We start from the raw sequence: 21,791 nt of genomic DNA on the forward strand, positions 1-21,791 counted from the left end.
TTTTAGAAAAATTTTTTGCTGAGCTATTTTTTTTCAAAAAAAAAAAAAAAAAAAAAAGGTAAGCCAACCAAAACCCTATAGCTAGATCTTATAATCTTAATACACTTGCACTCCCTTAATTTTGGTTACTTAGCTTTTTTATAGGCACAGATTTGCCAGTTAAAGTGTCTAAAGAAATTAAATTCGTCTACCAAAACAAGTATGCTTAAGTGAACTAACAAGAAGTAAAAAACAGGTATGGTTTGAGTCAGGGGTTTTTAGTGTTCTGTCAAGAGTATTTTTCATATAAAGCTGGGATTCCGTAAGTGCTCCTGAAATAATGGAATACTTATGTAATCAAAATTTTTAGATTTAAGCTTTACACATATAAATCACCCACCCAAACCTGTCTCTGTTGAAGTAGATGCAAACTTTGCCAGCAAATTTATAAGCTAAAGTATTCTTCTTAAAACCACATTTTTACAAAGTAGAGGGTATATATATGTGCACTCAAACACACACGTGACAGCCTTTTCTGAAGACTGCCAGAGGTAGAGAGCATGTGTCTGTGCTTCTGAAGTGAAGTCGAAGAATTTTGCTGCCATCTACCTTCCACCCCGGAGCCCAGCTAACTAATGGATAAAAATCAAGGTAACAGATATATTCCTTCCCACAACAGCCATTATAACCTAGCATACCACCAGGGAGACACTTAATTCTTTTCATTAAAAACCAAAATTGTACCTTTCTAGTTCCAAATCTTAACATATGCTAAGTTTTATTTTATATTATTCCCCTCATTTCAGAATGAAAAGGCACCAAGAAAAGCATATGCTCATACAAAATACAAATCCCCATAACTGTAATTGGACTAAACAGCTTTAGAATTCCAGGCAACTCCTAAAACTGGAGTGCAATTCTGGACTGCTCAACAGCAAATATAAGAATAAAGTCCAGCAGAAATCGATTTTTAATTCAAATCTAAATCCACTGGTGTTATAGCTCTGCTGTTTCAAATAAATTCTTGCTTCCTTTGAAGATATTTGCCAAACTGAAAGAGGAAAACAATCTCAAAATCATTAATTTTTTCAACTACCCTGAAAGAGTAAGTTATTTAAAGGATCAGACCTACTAGTATCCCCACAGATAGAAAGGAGACTATTTGTATTCAGTTCTTATTAAGCACTAAGTAAGCCCAGAGGATAAATTATCAGGTGCCCAAGCTACAGAAAAGAAACCCACTTAGAGTTTACATGTCCATCAAGTATTCAGCCATGAGACAGAAATCCACAGGAGAACAGGGTTCATCAGCTCTATTGCTCACTTTACTGCTCATCTGAATAGCTGGCTGACACCAGACATATCCAAGCTTAAATACAGCTAGTCTCTTCCCACTGAGAAATGGAGAACACAGAGCTATCTAAAGATGCATGTACTCATCAGTGTAGAAAGTGCTCCTCTACCTCTTTTATTAGGCGAAGTAGTGAATTTTTAATAGCAGTTTCTTCTCTCACTTGGTTTTCAGTCAGCTTTATATAATCTCTACACCGATGGGGTTTGAGATCCATTGCTGTGTATAGCTTTCCTTGAATACTTTTAAACAACAGATCCAAGGCCCTTGGCAGAATACCAACATCATCTTCTCTCCCTGAAAGAAGATACAAAAGAAAAATCCTAGTTATTAGTGTGAACAAGGTATACAGATAAATGAAGACAGAAAAAAAAAGAAATCTTAAGGCATAGAGGAGAAATTTGGAGGCAACTTACAGCATGAATCAGTGGGGGGTTTTTGTATTCTCAAGGTAATAGAAATGCCATTAGAGTGTTTCTAAAGGCATTCAACTTTCAGCAACAGTTCATACTCTACACCAATGATGAGCATAACATAAAATAAAAACTGCTGGAGTATTCTGCATAAGCTTAGCCTTGTGGGAAAAGAAACAAACAAACCCCCACAACCAACAGACATTTAATAAAGATTCACAGTTTTTCAACTGTATTTCATAGGCTGCCTTCACTCTCTCTCAAGGAAGCAATCTTCAAACAAAACTCATGACTGATCTTTTAGCTGCAGTCCTGTACTAACTACACAGACCCTACAAAAATCTTCTAAAGCCTTGTGAAGAGTCACTCCTTTCCCTGTTCCAGACCCTTTTCTCATAACATACTACTTTTGCACCTGAATGACAAAAAGGAGTCAAATAAAAGCCTCAGTGTACATTTCCTCTTTTGAATCCAAGTTTAAAAAGGGTTCACTTAAATTTTAAGTGAGAGAAAAGGGGAGAGCAGAATTTATCAGGTTGATAAATTTCTCCTGTTCTTCAGACATTTAAAAGTTATAGCACTAGCTGGGTCACCTAAGTCAGAACTTATATAAAATGTGGCTGGCATTCAAATCACAAGCTATTAACCAAATAACATATTAAGCTTAAGTACTGTTTCATTGCATGTATTTCTCCCCATCTCATCTCCTCTCTAAAATTTTTTTATGTATTGCAATGCCACTTGTAATTCAACCTAACACAAACAAAGTAACAGTTACTGGTGAACAATCCTAAAAAAACTGCTTCATCCTTCACTTAAGTCTTTTGCCGTTGCCTGAATACAGGCTCCCATGTAATGCTAGAGTGGAATAACAGAAGAGGAAATCACGGCACCCAGTACACAACATTCTGCCCTGCCAATTTTTATCCAAGTCCTAAAACTATAATACCATGAAAAAGCTTCTAGTCTAAAAAGATGTCAACCAAAAATTCTTGAAAAACCACACAATACACCCCCCAAACTAGTCAAGGTTGGAAGAACTGTACACTTGAGGAATTTTTGGGTTTTGTTATTTACCTATTATTTATAAGGACAGAAAAGAGAATCTCATTATTGCCCCAGATAAATGGTAACTTAAAGTACTTCAATTATAGTCCATCTAAACTGAAGATTGCTTAGAAAATAATGTCACTTCAATAAAGATCAGTTTCAGAAGGCACAAAACTTATTGTCCTTCTACTATTTCTTCATATAAAATAAGTGGTATAGCATCCAGAACAACATTTGATGATACAGAAAATGGTTTCCACAATGCTTTGAAAAATAACTAAAGAATGACATCTTCTGACCAGAAAGGATATGGAGCTTTAACAGAACAGAAGCACTGGGAGACAAGGTCTCCTAGGATGCTATTAAGCTCAGGAACTCATGACAAGACAGAAATACATGAAAGTAATCAAACATGTTTCAAAATATTTATTCTCTGTCTATAATAACTGAAACAGACTCAAATATTATTTCATATTTGTGCATATAAGATGCATGCAACCATAATAATAATAAGAAAACTTGAGAAAACACTAGTCTGGTATAGAAAAACTTTCATATTTTTCATATCTTTTATAGAGAACATTATTTTCCCAACTCCCCCTCATTCCTGACATACTAGATACTTGGAGGAAAAAAAAAAAAGTCTCACAGACCTGGTTGAAATTACTATAGCCTTACAAAGCAATATGACTGAGTGTTTATGTAAACTCTGGCAGTGACTGTCTGTTGGCATGTATATTTGTTATGGAAAGAGATTTTCAAAGACTATTTATTGATATCCAAGAGAAGCCCATGTACAGGGCCTACAGTTTAAATGCAGGAAAAAGTTATAATATTTCTGCTAGAAGTAATCCTTACTTAAAAAAAAAAAAAGGAAGTGTATTCAAGAATTTGTTTTTACTTATACCTTGAAAAGTGTAAGTTTTTCCAGCATTTGTAACACCATATGTAAAAACAAGACGATTACATCCATCTAAGAAATCTTGCACCGGTTCCTTCATGGTACCTTCAAAGAATTCTTCTTGAGTTGTTTCAGGTCCAAACACCTGAGTATTACCAAGAAACATTTATACTTTGTTTAAGCAATCATTAGTGACTTTTAAAGGCTCTTTTAAATTCTTTTTGTTTACAATCTTAAAGACTACAAAGTTAAACAAAAAACATAGTTTGTTTGATATTAAATAATATAAGTTAAACAATGTGCTCCAGGAATAAATTAAAAACTTTTAAAGATAACTCATTTACTCGTGAAAAAGTGAACTTCTGTATCATCTGTCCAGCAGTTTTTTCACTTAGTCGATTCAGATAGTGGAGGGGGGGCTTCAATATGATGTTTGTTGAGTCTTCAAGTGAAACACAGTCCTATTAAAGGAAACACAAGCAATGCGGGCATGAAGAGAATATAAAGAGCCCATTTACAGGAAAAAAAAACAAACAAAAAAACTCCCACAAAACAAATTTAAGGTATTTTAAACTAAATAAACATCGCACCTGTGATCCATTTTCTCTTTCCAGTGATGTAAACGGCCTAATACGCAGGCAAACTTGTATGTGTCCCTTAGAGTCCAAATTGCTCCCCTTAAAAAAAAAAAAATTAAGGAAGTTAGACTCTTTATTCTTTGTCTGACAACTAGCATGTTAAGGCAGTTCTATTTAACCAGGTTGTTTTGAATAGACTTATTTGATAATATGTGAATCAAAAGTAATTCCCTACATCATTTTTTACAAGTGCTTAGGCACTGCAGAAGTTGGCTGTGATGAGTTAATCTTGTAACATATACACGTACACACTGCATTCAGTCCAACTAGAGATAAAGAATGACACCCATAAAACATTCTATGAACTAGTAATTAGCTTCATTCAGAGAAAACTGATGTGCCCAATAGGGCATCAATGCAGTGCCACACAACTTAGTCTAATCCTATGCATCTCTTCCAAAGTTAAAACATACAAAAGATGCTTTCCATCTTCTCTGTAAAATTCTGACTATTCTTATTAAAGAAAGGACTAAGCTTATTTTGTAAAAAATAAATGTCAAAGCAATCCAAACATTAAAGCTTTCGTACCTGGCTTGTGTCTGAGCTTGAAGAAACCAAAGAAAATTCAGAGGAGAGATCTGTTTTAAGATCTTCCACACTTACTGGTCCTGATCTTGGAGATAGCTCAATGCTAGAAATATAGGATGGTCTGTAAAGTTTGTCATTATCCAAAGTTGGATCCATTCTGCAAGATAAGGTAAAACTATTTTGTGCTCCCTGATCATATAACATAGAGCTTCTGAAGTCCCTTAGAAGACAGTAAATTTTAAACTGATAATTACAATTTCTTTAAGGAGAAAGCTTTCTTCATCCTATTCACAATTTACATAGCAGGTTTCTGGTAGCTGGGGAGCGGGTCTGCAGAGGGCTCAATCTATGTAAGCTGCAAAAGGCAGACAGAGACCTCTAAGCAGCTAGACAAATGTCACCAAGCTGCAAATGAGGTAAAAATATACATAAACTAAGCATCAATGTTTACTTTGTTTCTTCTAATCTACATTTCTGTCAGGCAACTGTATGAAAACCAGGAAAAATGTGGCCCAAAATATCATCACAGCTTGAACAAAGACTGACCTGTGAATAAGCTACAGTTGGAAAGAAACGTACCTGTGCTATCACGATTCGAAGTCTTATTCATCAGCTACACAAAGCTACACTGCAAAACTCTTATCAGCCCTTTACAGGAAATATATTTGTTAGATAACTGACTTTTTAATTGCTTTAAATATAAGCTTTAAGTGTGATTTGTCAAGATTATGCTCTCATTCTGTATCTTTTTACGTAAGAAGCAAAAACCAAACATCAAGCTGTGTTCCAAAGCTGGCACTAGAAGTGTTTACATAGCCCAGCACTCAGGGTAGTGAGGTTCAACCCCTGACAGAATGCAAAGCGCAAGGTGCAGACTATATATCTGCCTCCACATGGTGTCACACAGCACTGCAATTGCTTCAGATATTCTGGTATAAACAACTATATTGCCTGGCTGCAGCCACTAAAAAGTAAGGGCACACTGTGTTATTATAACTCTACTAACCGCGGCAACAGAGTTGCAGACACCCTAAAAGAAGGGGATCCCCAGCGGCACACACAGCAAAGCGTGGTCACAGCACACAAGTGCAAGCACTGCCAGGCAGCAAAAGGCAAGATAGAAAAAGCTCCAAACCACGCTGGAGCCTATATAAAACCTAAAGCACCAGCCCTTACACTATAAAAAAAAAAAAAAAAATGAAGAGGAAACTCTCCTCTCTGCAAATACAACCTCTCACTTCCAGGCTTCGCAGGCTTTGTCTGTTCCTACGGGACACAACCGCCGGGGCTCTGCCCCAGCACGGCCTGGCCCGGGCGTTACCCACGCCCTGCACGAACACCGAAAACGGCCCGCACCCCGAGCCCCCACCACCTTCCCTCTGCAAGCGAAAGCCCCGCGTCCCGCAGGGGCTGCCCCGACCGCCCAGCCCCGCTCCCAGCCCCGCTCACCCGCCGCGTCTCTCCCTCGCTCTCCGCACCAGTCGCGGCTTCTTTTCGAATCCGACCAATGGCAGCGCTCGGCGCCGCGCGGCCTCCTGGGAGTGCGGCGGCGCAAGGCCCGACGGGAGGTGTAGTCCCGGAGGGGCGGGGCTGCCGTTCTCCGGTTCGCCCTCCGGCGGGGTCGGTGCGCTCGGAGGGGGCTGCGGGGGTCTCGGTACCGCCGGCACTCGGGGCCGCCAGGGCTCGGCCCCGCGGCGGCGACAGCAGCACCACCATCTCGGCTGCCGGAGGAAGGCGCCGTGGCCCCGCCGGGCCTGCCCTCACCTGCCTGCAGCGCCCGGACCTCGCCTCCCTCAGGCGCGGCAGAAGGAGGTGTGTAAGTTCAAACCTGTCAGCGCTCGGGGTGGTCACAGCGGTGCTGTTTCCACGGGCATTTGCGGTTATCTGGTTATAAACGGGATAATCGCAGTGATGAGAGGGAAGAGGCCAGGTGACCTGCACAAGCTGCAGATGCTGTGTATCAGAGCAGGGATCAGCCGAGTTGGGAAACACCTCCTGTAAGTCCAGGATATGCTTGTGTCTTTGTGGCAGGATAGACCCACCCTCATTAGACCTAAAATCCAATCAAGCTATCATGCAAGATCTACTGCTCGAGCTAGGGTGTTGTCTTGGTGTTAGGTGTGCTAAAACCATCCTGGTTCACTAGACTTCGAATAAACACCCTGCTTTTTGAAGTCTGATTTGACAGATAAGCTGATAGCTGGCCTGTAAATGTGTGACTAGCAGTCAATCACTTGATACTATAAAAGTCCAGTCCCCTCTTCTGCAGTCAGGGGTATGTGTGTGGAGATTCCTCCCTTGGCGAGGGATGCCCTCCAAAGATACTCCTCGAGGTAGAGAGAAAGAGATCTCCCCACTAGTGTTGGTATGGGTGTTATATCAGATGTCTACTTAATAAATATTTCTTTTTGCTAGGTTTAATATAACTGTTTCAATAATTGCTTTGTCACGGTGCACTATACTACTTTATGCTATGTTATACTCTACTAGTAGACTTTTAGTGTTTATATTGTGTAGTAAATAATTCTGATTAAGATTTTTCATCTGTTCACCTGTTTGTTAATTTGTCATAATAAATAATTCATTTATATAAATATATCTGCTTTGACATCATTAAAACCTGCAGGACAAAGTGGTTTAATCACACCTCTATAACTCCTTTAAACTGTTAACACAGTCCGAGGCTAAGATAGGATTCAACTGCACCTAAGCCCTTCTTTGAGAAGGAGTTTAGAAAGCAAGGGAATCCTTTCTGTACCTCGAGACTCACCAACAAGGCTTTGCTTTTTACTAACTTTGTCTAAGCCTTCCATTCTCACCCGTGACAGCCTTACCCCGTGTTCCAGTCCTGACAAACAACAGCTGTTCTAAACACTTAGTAAGGCACCTTTGTTTAAAACCTTCCCCAGATTGAAATTATTGCTGGGTACCAGGTTTGCATGATGGGCATTTGATTTCTTAATCAACAATGAGAGAAATCCTTCACCTTTATTTTCAAACCAATGTCATAGCACCAATCAGATCATTTTTTTCTAGAATGTCAGGGTATGGGAATGTACAGGATTTGGTAACAAAAATCACCATGAGTTTCTCTCAGAATCAGACAGAAATTCTTTGAACTTTAATAAGGAATGTCTGCCTGTTTTAAATTGAAATAAAAGGACAAGTAACTTGAAAGTAGTCAGTATTTGCCAAAACCAAACGTTTGTTTTTCATTTGAAGAAAAGAATGCCAGCGAGACCAAGCAATTCTGTAAAGGAATAATTCTACACAGATACTCTATCAGCTGCTTTGATGAGGTTGTCTTTGGGATTAATTCTATCTTTCTTTAAAGAGAGGCTGTGTCATATCAGTAAAATATGTATACTTGATTTCAGTTCGGATGTAGGCCATGTTGCAGGAGTTGGTCTGTTTTAACAGCAGAAAATGGTGCAATGTTGAGTTTGAAATTGTTTGCTAGCAGAACTGAAAAGTTCTTCAAGTCATTCTTTGACTTAGGCTCACTTTTTTAAAAGTATCTTGATTTCTCTCCTAAACAGAATTAAAACACTGAACTTTCCTAATGGCAAACCAACTTTTTCATACCAGAAGGAGACTGAGAATGACTCTGAAAGAAAGGGATCAAATCTGATCAGTGTCAAACTTGATTTGTGTCTCATAGGAACGGGCAAAGCCTGCGAAGCCTGGAAGTGAAAGGTCGTATCTGCAGAGAGGAGAGTTTCCTGGGATCAAACCTGACAGCTGTTCTCTTCTACTTGTTGGAAAGAAAAATTGAAGATCTTCTTGAAATATTTTGCAAGGTATATTCCTAAAAAGATGGGGTTCTATGTCCTGCAGAAAATTATTCTTGCTAAGTTGGGGCATAACAAAGCTCATGGTACAGGCAATATTTTGATTGTGTTCCAATATTAGATTTCTAAAACTGTTTTATAATACTGCACATTTTTAAATTTTAATTTGAACTAGTATCTCAAAGGACTACCATTAGGATACTGAAAAAGCAAACTAAATCACAATCTAACATATGTTTCTAGCCTCACACAAACCATGATAAAGAAAACATTAGGTCAGCATAACCAATCCAGCTTGCTTTGGAATGAGAGGTGAGGCAACTTCATCTATGTATATAAGCTTTATGGCTTTCCACCAATATATTCTCCTTAAAGTGGGTTATGCAACGACAGCCAGTTGCAAAAAGTATATCTGCTGCCAAAACATCACTCAGAAACTCATTCACCCCTGAAATTTGTTTCTTTTTAGATTCTCTATAACTTGTGTAGCAACTTGCCACTCCCAAGGGGAAAAGATTTTTATAAATTACTTGTTACCATTACCCTTGGAAACGTATATTCCTTTTATCTGGGATGGGATTCAAAAGTTGTGTATAGTCTACTCATCCGAGTGATAAGATGATATCCTATGAGACAGCATTTCTCAGCTTGCTTTTACATTGCTGTCAGAAGTAATTAGAGACACAGTCAACACTGCCCAGCATCCTTCAGCACATCTGAGCAGCAGCCAAACCAGAACTGGCTTCAGTTTCTTTGTACTCAACTTACCTTCCCCAGGGAATTAACAAAGTACTTCAGTTTTCCCTCATCAGTCTTGGTTCTGCTGTGGTTCCCCATGCCCTGACAGCGCTGCCTTCCCATCCTGGATGCAGGCCAAGTCCTTCTGCAGGGTTCTTTTGGGGCTGACTGGCAAAAGCACTCCTGTTTGTTGTCACAGCGATGTCTTGGAGGAAAATGGTGCATTATGTAATACTTCTGGTAGTCTGCCATGCCAGCCCTTTTTAATCCCTATCTTTCAGGGCAGTTTGTGTTGTTTATCCTTCTTATTTCCACAGCCTGGTGGGTGCATTTTCTTTAATTTGATCCTGTACCCTCACTGCCCCACTGCCATCAGTTGTCTTCAGGGTGACACTATTTCTAATGCACATACAGCTGATTTTATGAACTCATGACTTCACAGGCTGTTTGTTTGCTTATTTTACTTTAGCAATGTAGGTATGTTTTCTTTTATGATCTCTTTTAAGCAATGAGCTGCTTCTTGAGTCTCACAGGTGCTCCCTGGCTTGGAAGGCTTTGCCCCAGGGACAGGTAGTGGCTTTGGGACAGGGATATGTCAGTGGTGCTGGGCAGAGAAGGGCAGTTGGCCAGGGCATCGGGCCCTTTCCCTGGGGTAGGCAGGAGCTTTCCATCCTCAGCCTGCAAATGTTGCTGCTGTTTTCATGGCTAATTTAGTTAACTGAGTAATTGTGGGGTTTTGGGCGGGGCAGGAGGAAACCTTCACTGGAAGGAGCTGGTTGTGAGGCTACTCCATTGAGGTGCTCTAGGAACATGAAATACAGTTTGGAAAATGAATCATAGATTCACTAACAAAGAGGGGACTTGAGGAGCATATGCTACTATGAGAAAGCTAGCCAGGATGCTGGGAAGGAAGGAGGGATCACTGATGGGTAGTGGGAGGCAAACTGTAGCACCTGGTGCTGGACTTTGGCCTTAATGCTTGGCCTCTGGATACTTCCCTGGGCTAGCTGCTCCAGCAGGGAAGGTGCTGGGAATACCTGGGCTTGGTGATTACAGCTGATTAAAAAGTCATTCACTGAGGAGAGAGAAGACAGAGAGCTCACAGCTGGAGACATGTTTGTGTTAAGAAGGCTTGTTCAGGTACTCCCATGCGTGTTCTCCTCATAGATGCAGTGAGGCCACCTGGTCCCATGCCAGTGTTTTGTGTAATGAAAACATGCTACATGTGCTCAACATACCATTTTTAAATCTTTATAGCTTCACATGAAAACCTGTGCATGGCAAACGTAGTATCACTCCTTCAACAAGAGCTTTACTGTCTTACATAGGAGAAGATTTGAAGCATATTTTCTGAAATACATCTGAGATGTATTTCTTTCAGTTTGTATAATTCAAGACTTTGGAAAGAATGCAACTGAGACAAAAAAACTATTGCTGTTTCTTCCTGTTTCTCCCTTAACCGTCTGGTATTCCTTCTGTCCCTCTTTGAATTATTGCATAATTCTCTGATGAGCTAAAGAGATTATTTCAGCTGTAACCAACCTTTTAATCTTGTAATTGAACCAAAAAGTTTCAAAATCAATTATTCTCTGTAATGCGTTAATATAAGTAGTCACCATCTTGAAGGTCAGATCTATCATTTTGAAATCAGAACCTTCTACCTCTCATCAACAGGCTTCAAACCTACCTGAAATCATTGTGCCTTGGATCGTTATTCTTACCAAGCATTTCAATGTACTTGGGTTGTCAGGTTATTTTAGTTTGAAAAGCTTTTTCATAAGTGTGTGTAACCAAGTGCCTCATGGTGATGGTGTTCTACACAGGATCTAGCAACTAAAGCAAGGGAATGGCTTAGATATTCTGAGGAATTGGTAATGCAGTTAGTTCTTTTTTCAGTATTAGTGTGCTGTGTATTTTCTCCACCCACCCATCCATATTTAAATCTTTTGTTGTTATGAACAGGAAACTTTTCAAGGCAGGATCCTTAGGGACTTCCATTAGGGCGGTTGTACTCGGGTTCTCCTAATATAGTGAGATTCTTAACCACAGAGGGTTTTTTTAGCATCATCACAGCATAAATGATGATAAAATATGTTTCTTAAATGTTTCTATGACTCACTCATTTGAACTGCCAATTTTTAGTAGGATATCAAGGTGAATAATAATTAAGCAATATTTTGTGTATATATGTGTGTATATATTTATATCTTTTTTACTACCAAAGGAGACTGAAACTTTACTAATTGGAGAACTAACTAACTAACTAAATAAAATCTACTTTGTTTTTTCTTCTGCTTTTTCTAGGATCTTTCTGTAAGTCTGGCAACACGTTGCTGTAAGACCACTAGTGATGGTTAAGTATTTTGCTTCTTTATTGCTGAAAGGGGCTGAAACATTTAGACATGAGTCGGCTGATCAGGCAAAACAACATGATATCATAGTAGTCAATGTAACAGCAAAAGAGGCCTCCACTGGAGAAAATGGTAAGAACTGTTTTCACGTTGTGACACAAGTATTTGTCCTATAAATGCATCAGCTGTTTTGTCTGACTGGTTAATAGTCATATAATGAATAGCTTAGTTAATTATTAGGTGTTTGAGATATGTGTGTTGAATAGTAAAACTTTTGTTAATATAATGATACAATAATGATTTGTTAATAATAATAACAAATAATATAATTAATAATATATACAGTCAAAGGTTTTATTCTATGAAATTGTATTTTTATAAGAAAAGATGACTACTCTTAAACTGTATGCTGTATAAATATAGTCTGTAGGACATTTGTGTCGTGCCCCAGAAAATGAATCCCATCCCAACCGGACATAGTTGGTGTGTGACCCTGCTGAGTCCTGTGAATGAGACATTTTTGAGTTACTGGTAATCACATAATTAGAAATCTTGACAGAGAATCCATGAACAGGAAGACTGATGGTTGGTATTGAATAGCTGTGTAAAATTCTTCTCTCCTAGTTAACATGATACTGATGTCTCAGGACATACTGTTAGAAATGGCTCTACAAGTGGAATACTAAATTGAATCCTATACTTACAGAAGTCAGCATGAGTTTTGGACAGTTTTCACATAGTCTGGATCTTGCATTATGGTTTTCCTATGGATTTCAAGTTTTTATATCCTTGGGTCATCAAAATGGATAGTATTGTTGATAGAGAAAATGCCGTCCAGAAACACTGGCTACTTCAGGAAATGTTTTTATATCTCATGAAGGGTATTTGAACTGTGCATCCAAATTTTTCTTGGTTCCCTGAAATGCCTCCTCTTTTTTCTTCTTTCTTTTTTTATTTCTAAAGCTGTGCCTAAGTTCTGCAAAATGTTTGCGTAATGTCTGAGACTAGGCCTGTTGCCATTCTTTGCTATACATGACACAGACAGTGTGTTAGCTCCAGGTTAAGGGCTGGAGATGCATTCCAAATCCTATTAGTAAAACTTTATTTCTCTACATGTGCTGTTGATTCTTTCTCAATCATCCACAGAGCTGTATAAATACCAGCATGAGTAACCATAATTTAAAGGTAAAATCTCAGGGTTGAGTTTCCCTAAAATGAAGCATATGTTTGAGTTTTATTTCAATTGAAGTTTCAGAAGTTTTATTTCAGTTCCAAGCTGCTTATTAAAATTCTTCATGGTGTAAGAATTTTGAGCTTTAATCCTTAGGATTACTTTTTAAGAATATTGTTTCTTTTTTTTTTTTTGTAGTGTTATGTAAAATACAGGTTCTAAATAGCTGCCTAATGGTCTCAGAGCCCTCAGAACAGCCCCAGAAGGTTTTACCAAGTATATTTTTAGAAGTTATATTCTCAACTGTTGCTCTGTCATCTTACCAAAAACTTAACAAGATAAGTAAATTGGAACATGAAGTCAATACATATCTAGAGTAATGCAATTTTGAAATAGGGAAACTGGCCAAGATACCAAGATATATCTAAATATATATCAGATATATAGCTGATAGCTGAAGAAACTGAAGGATTCCCACTAAAGGAGGGGATGTGTGTGTACATCCATATATAAGTTCTGTGTAGAAGCCAAAAGACTGGACACTTCTGTGTCTCAAAAATAAAATATATATATCCTCAAAAAGATGTGGATCAAGAGCAAGAAACTTACTGCTCAAATAACATGGGCTAAATCCAAGGAGCAGACTATGTTACAGCGTAGCCATTACAGTATTTCAGTGTAGTATTTCTCATCTTTCTGTCTCTGACACCCAAGACAGAGCTTCTGTTATTCTTGCCAAGTGTCAGCCAGCTGTCTTGACCTCAGAAATCAGTGCTGTTCTCTGACATAATGTACCCTTCTTTGGAATGCCATCATGGCTTTGGGCACTCGGGGCTTCTGCTTTAACTCACGTGAAGATGTGATTGGAGCGGTATTGTCACGCCACTGACCTTCAGATGTTTTAACTTGAGCTTCCTGTACAGCCAGTGGTGAGAAATGCTCAGAATGGATTCAGGCCTAAGTTAAACTCTTGTTTAACTCTTGGCACAGCTAAGCAATAAAAGTGTAATCCAAATTACTCTCTGGAGGAACCTTGCTTTCTTCACTAGCCTCTTAGTTTAGATATCAAAATTAATGTCTAGTTTTGGGTAACATGGTTATCCTACAGTACGATAAAAGGGCAAGGAATGAACATTTAGAAAAAAAATTTCTTAACCAGTGATTTATCTTTAAAGGACTTGAAAATAATGGTTCTTTGACAATAGCAAATGGCCCAGGGCATTCCTGTTTTGCTGTGAGCTCGTCTTTTTTTTTTTTTAAAGCTTATATTTTACTATATTACAGGCTGAGCATTGCCCATCCTGTAGGAAAAACAGAAGACAGAGAGCTTGATACGAGCTAGACATCTGCCCTGCATAGAACAAAATCATACTTCTGAAAAAAAAGAGACTATTTGTGCCTTGCAATTGGACAACAGTGCTCTTTGCAGTCCTTGAAGAGAAAAAGTCTTCTTCACTCAGAGGGAACCAGCAGATGAACGATGATGAAAACTTATGAAGTCTCACTTGCTTCTCAGAGGGTGGACTAATGAGCAGCTAATTTTTTTTAACACGTTCTTATGCCATTATTTTCAGCCAAATCAGCAAGTAAATCTATGTGGCCAAACAGATACTGGAACAGCAGAAGAGCAGGCAGAAGTGCTGGTGGGACAGAAGGGCAGGGCTGCTTCTCTTGTGTTAGGCAGTCTTAGATTGGCTAAATTGTAAGTTACATCTTTGGCAATTCTTCAGCAAGGACTCAAATATGCAGGTGGCTGCCTGGATTGCAGTCTTTGGGCATAACCAGACTTGCAGAGTTAGAGAGTATTTCCAAATGCAGTTTAACATCTTGTTCTCAATTTGATGCTGCCCTGCCTCATGTTGTCACAACATGCTGGAGCCAAGAATAAGCAGAGTTATGAAACAGGTCAGCCTTCCTTACTGAAACTTTGGTCACAGCTGAAATCTGAAGAAACTGGAAAATTCCCACTGAAATGAAGAGTGTTATCAGGTACTGGCTGATCTGACCCTTTGTAGTCAGAATAAACCCCATTTCGCAAAAAGGTGTAAACAGCAAAATTTCATTGTTACTAATTCAATTTTGTGCATCTGAATTTTCCCTTCTTGTTTCAACAAATTATAGGATCTGACTGCAGATTCAGTCAGGTGCTTTTGTATAATGTTGCCAAGTACGGTCATACTGCCACACTTCATCATATATGTGGGTGCACTGAAAAATACACACACATTTATAAAGCACTGTAGGATCTTTCTGAGTGAATGGCATTATAAAGAGAAGATAATTATTCCAATATTTAATCCAGATTTTCTATATAAAGCACATTTTGGGATTGTGAAAAGAACTAAAACATGTAACAATTTTGGGGTAAGAGAGGAGTCCTTTTTATTTTTAAGTATAATATTAGTATAAAGTTAGAAATGAGTCATTCTCTAACTAATTTCTGACTCGGTGACTCATGCTCTTGGCAAACTAATTATCCAAGACAAGTGACTCAGAAATAGATGCTACTGGCTGTTGCTGTTACAACTAGACATGAGGCTTGATTTTGGGTATAACATATGTAGCTATACCCTGCAAATTATACCACAGTGCTGCTCAAGGATGTATTACACATGCAAAGTTCTTTAATCTGATGTTTTGATTTCAGTTTTAGGTGGATGGTATATAGCTAGGTTCTGGGTGTCTAAAGCAGACATGGCCACCAAGAGTTTAAGCAGTGTACTTCGAGTAGGAAAATCTAATGTGGTATGTATTTCTTTCCATCCAGGAACGGTGATTTATTAAAGCCTCATCACATGAACATTCTTCTGAATAAACTTTTCACCTCAGAATTCTTAATAAATTGTTTGAATACTATTGAGAACATTGGTATGGGTATGGTGGGAAGATTCATGCCATATTTGCTTGGGATGGATATGATACTATGTTGTTCCCTCTAATCCACTCTTTCTGTTTTGTTTCTTTGTCTTTCCCTGCCCTCCACACTCTGCCTTGGCTGCAGTTTGTAAGATACTATCACAGTGCAGGTCTGATCTGATGAAACCACAACTAATGCCAATGCCTGCCTATAAAGGGAAGAGAACCCAGCCTATAAACTTGGGATTTCTGGCCTCTTATTAGGTAAGTCTGTTACTCATCTTCCCCTTTCACCCCCCTCAGTTGCCTTTGTTCCTCTTCTTCCTCTGTATCATTAACTCATATCAAAGTTCAGTGTCCCTGGTTACTGGGAGCCCAGTTTCATTTGGCTATATATACACTCTTCCCTAAAGAAGTCACAGGTTGCCTCCCTGTTGGGTGTTCATCATGCAATGAAAATATGAAACACAATCTTATTGTAATAGTTCTGAATGGTTTTCAGCTGAAGCAATGAAGAAGAAAGCCTGGCATATTTTAGTGAGATGTTCATGTTTCTCAACTATGATTTTTAAATTGAGAGCTTAAATTTATAGTAACACTAGAAATTAATCATATTCACTGCAGATACTGTACAGCCTTATTCTTAAAAAGTAGGCTAGTATAGCTGAAATTATTCCTGTACTGAAACAGGATAATGTCTTAAGAAAGCTGGGTTGAATAGTAGTTTCTATTCTCATTATTTTGTTCAGTTGTAAATATAACAAACAACAGATAAAATAACTATTGACGTAGGGAGTAACACAAATCATGTCAAACAAGGACTTCAGACACCATACTTTGAGGTCAGTTACCTGTGTGCTTGGAACTTTGATCATACTGGTAACGGCCAGATGACACAACTTGTGTGGATGTACATGCAAAGATAAATAGGCAGCTGTTTATTGAATTTTACAAGCAGAACAGCAAAACGTTAGTAAAGTGAAAATGTGTGTTTCTAATAGGCTTAAGGAACTTCAGCAAAGGAAGATAATACTGATGAATTAATTTGCTGAAACTGCAAGCAAGGGGTTTTGTTTGTTTGTTTGTTTTTAAATTTAAATGGATCCTGTTTTCAATAAGCAGCATGAAGGAGGAGTCTTTCCAGGGCCCTGCCATATGAAATGGAAGACAGCTTGTTCTCTGTCTGATGAAATGTAAGTTCAGCTGCTAATCAGCCTGCCTAAAGCACTGCTAGATTAATAGCCAGTTTTGCTGAGAATACAGCTTCTGAGGAACTGAAGCTGTTTCTTAAATCTGTGAGTGAGAAAAGTGGCAATTTCTGTAAGAAAATTAAGATAGACTTATGTTTGAAAATCATCAGAATTTCAGGTTTCCATTTCAGCACTGACCCTGCCTAGGCAACAAGTTAAAAATCTGAAAACGACTCTGGAATTCTGCTGCTAAATTTTCCAGTTGAGGGGCATGAGTATTTCAGTTTCTGTTTTGGGTCAAACTGATCCAAATGTAGATTTCAGTTTGAAGGTGAGACCTGTCTGCAGGTTCTTCTCAGTTCTCACTACTTTTTGTTTTATCATTGTTGTTTTTGTTTCTTTAAATGAGAGGTGAGAGGTACAGTTATTCGCATTTTGTGAAGGGTCTGAAGATCTGTGGGTACAGAGCACTGTGTAGTTGCAAAGTATTTAAATTCAGAGCTATGTTATGTCTACTTCCTTTTGCCTTATATCACTTTGTGCTGTGACTGAAGTCAATCTGCTTATACTTGGTTGGTGATTAGGGATGGAGAACTGTGGGATTTTTGTTTTAATCACAGACTTTTAGTTCACTGAAATTAGGGTTCCAGACTGATTTCTCTCTGCAGGAAAGATATGCTTTTTTTGTTTGATTTTTTTTGAGGGTTTTTTTGGTTAATGTTTCACTGATTGTTTATCTTTGCTATTCCTATGAAAGTAGTCACGATGTGTCAATCACCAGCGCTCTTTGCATTTGCCTCAAAATATAGGAATTAATCTCTAAAAATTACTTTGTTTATGTGTGTGTTCTTTAGTTTGTTCTGGGAGGATCTAAGGTCTGAAAACTGTCAATAATAAGGAGGTAATGAATCAGACATCTTTTTTTGGTTTAGGATTTTAGGTCACACATATCAATTTCAGCTTATATCAGATTGCAGTTGTGCCTGTGAATGGAGACTAATGTAATATCATTTGTGGGTATTCTCTTATTTGCAATCCATGACCACTGATGCCTCATAACTCCTGCATCAGTATTTTTCTCCTACCTTCCATACCTTTATCTGACAGGGTAGCTGTACCTTTCTGATTTATGTGCTTGTTCTGCTTATATTTTCTCTTTTTTTGTTGTTTTGTTTAGTTCGTTTGTTTGTTTTTATTTGGGGTTTTTGTTTATGTCTTGGGTTTTTGTTTGTTTGGGTGTTTGTTGTTTTGTTTTCCTCTTTCCTTTTAAGAGGAATATCACCTTTGGTATATTAAGTAAATTTTATAAATGGAGAGAAATCAAATCAGTTAATGCATACTATATTTAGAGCAGTCAGGCAAAAAATATGAGGGATAGATGTCTTAGCTGTATCAGTTCTGTTTTCAGTGGATATACAAGGGTTTTCTAAACAAAAACAAGTATCTTTATCTCCTGTTTTACAGGAGATACACAGTGCTTTTGTTTTCTCACTCTATGTGCGACAGTGCTGGCACCAAAAAGAAACTGTAGCTTCTTTATCTGACTTCCATGAGAAAATTAAGGTTAAATACAACAAATTTGGTTAGCAGTGTTCATGAGGTCAAAGAGTCTGATTTACCATTTTGGGTTGAAAAGAACAATAAATGTGTATAGTTATGACTTTCTATGTGAGTGCCAAAGTATGTCTCAGGGTATTCTGCCATATGTTACAAGATAATACAAAATCTTAGTGCTCCATGGCACTTGGCATATATGTTTCTTAGAGCCTTTGAGGTTAATAGTTGTTTAAAAGAACTTGTTTTGAAGACCCATATCGTATCTTTGAGGCTTAAATTCCCATTAGACCAAGTGTGTGTTTGTATTAGTTATGTTTTATTACAAGAAAACAAATATTTTGGTGATGCTAAGGTTCCTGCAGTGGAATACAAGTTGCCTCCTATTCAGGAGAGACCCTGAAAGTTATTTTCTATTGCAGGGTTTTTTTCACCATGTATCTAATGAAAAGACAGAAGTCTATGATTATAGTTCTGTTTTTCTTTTTTGTGTGTACATAGTTTGTATTGATCTTGTGAAAACCTGAAAGCTCTAAATTGGCCTCTTGAACAAAACAAAATGGATTGCATGGAACAGACTCTTCACTGTGATAATTACTTTGAAAGGTCACTGATTCCAGAAATATTCAGAAGACATTAATATGGCAAACCTACCCAACGTTAGCATAAGGTTGCTTCCCTTCTTTGTTGCTAGGCAGTTGGAGCCTTTAGGGCCAAAGTTGTCATTTATAGCATAGTCCCTTCCTACACAAGACTTTCATTCTTTGCAAGCATGCATAAAAAAGGTATTTTTAAAAATATTAGCATTTAAGTATTATTATCTGTGGTTTCAGCTTCATCTCACAAGGACACATTAAATGTTTTTTCAACCTAAACAGAAAGGTTTATCTGTCTGAAAGCACAGTCATATTGTACTAAGGTTTTAACTCCGGATGAGTTGTGGTATTTGGACTTAACCATGTGCTTGAATCCTCATTCAGACATACACTTCCCTGCTAGTGGAGAAATCCTAAAGGTGTGGCATGTTTCTGTTTTACTCTGATTCCCATCTCTGGACTATTTTAGAAGAAAAAAAATAAAACCTCTGTGTCCTTTCTACACTCTAGTGGACACTGTGTGTTTCCTCCTGAGTTAGAGGAGTAAGCCAGTTCTGTCTGCAGTGTGTCTAGCTAGTTCCAAGAGATGCCTTTTTTTCCTCTTTCACACACAGGCATAGGAATTGAAGTTCTCTGTTGTTACCTGTTTCATTGTCATTAATATCCATGGGAATTTCATGTCAGCATTTAAGCTCTGGGAGTACAGACCAGTGCAAGTAAAAAATCTCTGTGCAGCTGACTATTGATGGTAGAACCAGTTTCTCCTCCTCTTCAGATGTGGCAGTGCTGAATAAGGAAGAGTGAGTCTTTCATACCTGTTAGCCATTCTGTCTTTCAAAGTGCTTGTTTTAAAACTGTCGCTTCCCTCCTGATTTCATTGTGAAGGACCACGTAAAAATGCTGAATTGAAAAGAAAGTGAAGACATTCAGGCAAGCAAAACCAGTATGTATAGATACATGAGGATAATTGTCTGTGGGGGAGCAGTCAGGAGCAAAGGCCGTTGTTTTCTCTAACGAATGCTCTGCCACTTGTTGCAATAGTTTTTTTTATAATGATGAACAGTATTTCTCAATCAGTGGGTTGTGAACTTGCATGTTTTCCAATTACATTTTGTATATTTAGGTTTGATAGTTAAAGATAAGCAGCAGTACACTGAGCCAAATACTAAGGTACAAGATAGATTTGATAGAGACAAAGGAGAGTGTATTTGAAATGAGTTTTTTAGCTTTTTTACATACCTAATAGTTTGAATCCATTACCAGTTTGTTTGTGTTTTTTTAAAGCTCTTTGCAGAATAGAAACTATGGCGTGGGAAAAAAAAAGATTATTCACCTCCAACACCTACTTTATCTTCACAGGCTGATACTCCTAAGAAATAATCAAGGACTAGATTATAAACGTTACTAATTTGTAGAGTTTTATTTGAAATGTCTAAATTAAGGCACTTAAGTTTTTTGTTTCCTATAAAAGAAGAGCACCAACAGCTCTGCCAGGGATCAGTTAAAGTTGTGGAGAGTAAGTGTAAATTAAGGTAATTGTGTAGTTGGTCATAGAGATATTGGCAGAAAAGGCTTTAGAGGGAAAAGGTTATCACTGCTTTGTGACTGCTGCATGCTTTTTTTCAGTTGGGATGAAAGACGGCAACCACAATCTCTAACCTCATCTCAGAACTGCCAGAGGATAACTGCAGAAACCACTTGGACTGCTGCAAAGTCTGGCCACAGGGATGGGCAGGATGGTAAGAACAGACTACACCTATGTACTCTTCTGACTGTTATTCCTTAGTGTTGGCTATTGCTCTTAGATGTGTAAGTCATTTCTCTTACATGAGCGGATAGTGATTGGATAAGGGGAACAGTTTTAAACTAAGGGAGGAGAAATTCAGATTAGATATTGTTAGGAAGAAATTCTCTACTCTGAGGATGGTGAGGCACTGGAGCAGGTTGCCCAGAGAAGTTGCAGATGCCCTATTCCTGGGACTGTTCAAGGCCAGATTGGCTGGGGCCCTGAGCACCCTAATCTGATAGTGGCATCCCTATACATGGCAGAGGTGGAACTAGATGGTCTTTAACCAACCCAAACCATTCTATGATTCTGTGTCCTAGTCCATTCCGGGTTCCAGGTAGCATTCAAACTGGCTTGCCTGGACACCAAGCTTGGTGCTTGGGCCAGGAGATCTATCTATGCTGTATTTTCATCAACAAAGGGAAAGAACATTGCTCATTAAGGGCTGTTCAGACTGCCAAAGCAAAGTTCTTGCTTAGACAGAGTGCCTTTCTCCATGTTTCTGTCCCTTGGTGAAAGTGAGGGGGAGATGAGCTTCAACTCTGCAGGGCTTTTCTTCATAACATCAACAGATCTTTAACTGTCACAGAAGGCATAAATAAAAGGAGCCTGCAGTAGTAGGTGGGTGGGAAGGGAAGGAACTGATGGTCTTAGTATAATCTTTCTTGTCCTCAATCTGACAAAGATTTAGGCATATGACTCAATTTATGCCCTTTATTTCCTCTGTCATCTGCAATCAGTTTCCCCTCTCAGATGCCTTACTATCTGGGGAAAGCAGAATTTTCATGTTAGCTAGCTGTTGTCATAGTAAGGTTTCCCTGGCTTTCCTGTGATCACACCAATAATACTAGAGGCCTTTGGGTCCCTTTTTTCATTGCATTTTCCAGATAAGAATTTT

The 21,791-nt window shown here is 38.4% G+C and overlaps 2 protein-coding genes across 10 annotated transcripts in view; one reads left to right on the top strand and one right to left on the bottom strand.

The window, feature by feature from the left end:
- KIF20B (kinesin family member 20B) overlaps nucleotides 1–6,387 on the bottom strand; it is a 33,854-nt gene extending 27,467 nt beyond the window's left edge. The window contains exons 1-7 of one of the 6 annotated variants that reach the window (XM_017804162.1): nucleotides 6,310–6,340; nucleotides 5,115–5,215; nucleotides 4,861–5,017; nucleotides 4,285–4,371; nucleotides 4,039–4,155; nucleotides 3,701–3,839; nucleotides 1,443–1,627 (exon numbers count right to left, since the gene is read on the bottom strand). In XM_017804162.1, the coding sequence (XP_017659651.1) occupies nucleotides 1,443–1,627; nucleotides 3,701–3,839; nucleotides 4,039–4,155; nucleotides 4,285–4,371; nucleotides 4,861–5,017; nucleotides 5,115–5,143 (714 nt within the window). In that variant the 5' untranslated portion in view covers nucleotides 5,144–5,215; nucleotides 6,310–6,340. Of the gene's footprint in view, nucleotides 1–1,442; nucleotides 1,628–3,700; nucleotides 3,840–4,038; nucleotides 4,156–4,284; nucleotides 4,372–4,860; nucleotides 5,018–5,114; nucleotides 5,216–5,439; nucleotides 6,215–6,309 lie in introns of those variants that run through there. The other 5 variants (XM_017804165.1, XM_017804161.1, XM_017804166.1 and 2 more) reach the window with 5 other exon arrangements.
- A 9,178-nt stretch (nucleotides 6,388–15,565) lies between these two features.
- PANK1 (pantothenate kinase 1) overlaps nucleotides 15,566–21,791 on the top strand; it is a 36,041-nt gene continuing 29,815 nt past the window's right edge. The window contains exons 1-3 of one of the 4 annotated variants that reach the window (XM_017840111.1): nucleotides 15,566–15,656; nucleotides 15,913–16,031; nucleotides 20,734–20,846. Coding sequence is in view for 3 of the 4 variants with exons in the window: in XM_017840084.1 (XP_017695573.1) it covers nucleotides 20,536–20,639; nucleotides 20,734–20,846 (217 nt within the window). In the remaining variant the exon portion in view is untranslated. Of the gene's footprint in view, nucleotides 15,657–15,912; nucleotides 16,032–16,697; nucleotides 16,961–20,520; nucleotides 20,640–20,733; nucleotides 20,847–21,791 lie in introns of those variants that run through there. The other 3 variants (XM_017840092.1, XM_017840084.1, XM_017840104.1) reach the window with 3 other exon arrangements.

The sequence above is a fragment of the Lepidothrix coronata genome, unplaced genomic scaffold (assembly GCF_001604755.1).
Source record: "Lepidothrix coronata isolate B3197 unplaced genomic scaffold, Lepidothrix_coronata-1.0 Scaffold8, whole genome shotgun sequence".
In the NCBI taxonomy this organism is placed as follows: Eukaryota; Metazoa; Chordata; class Aves; order Passeriformes; family Pipridae; genus Lepidothrix; species Lepidothrix coronata.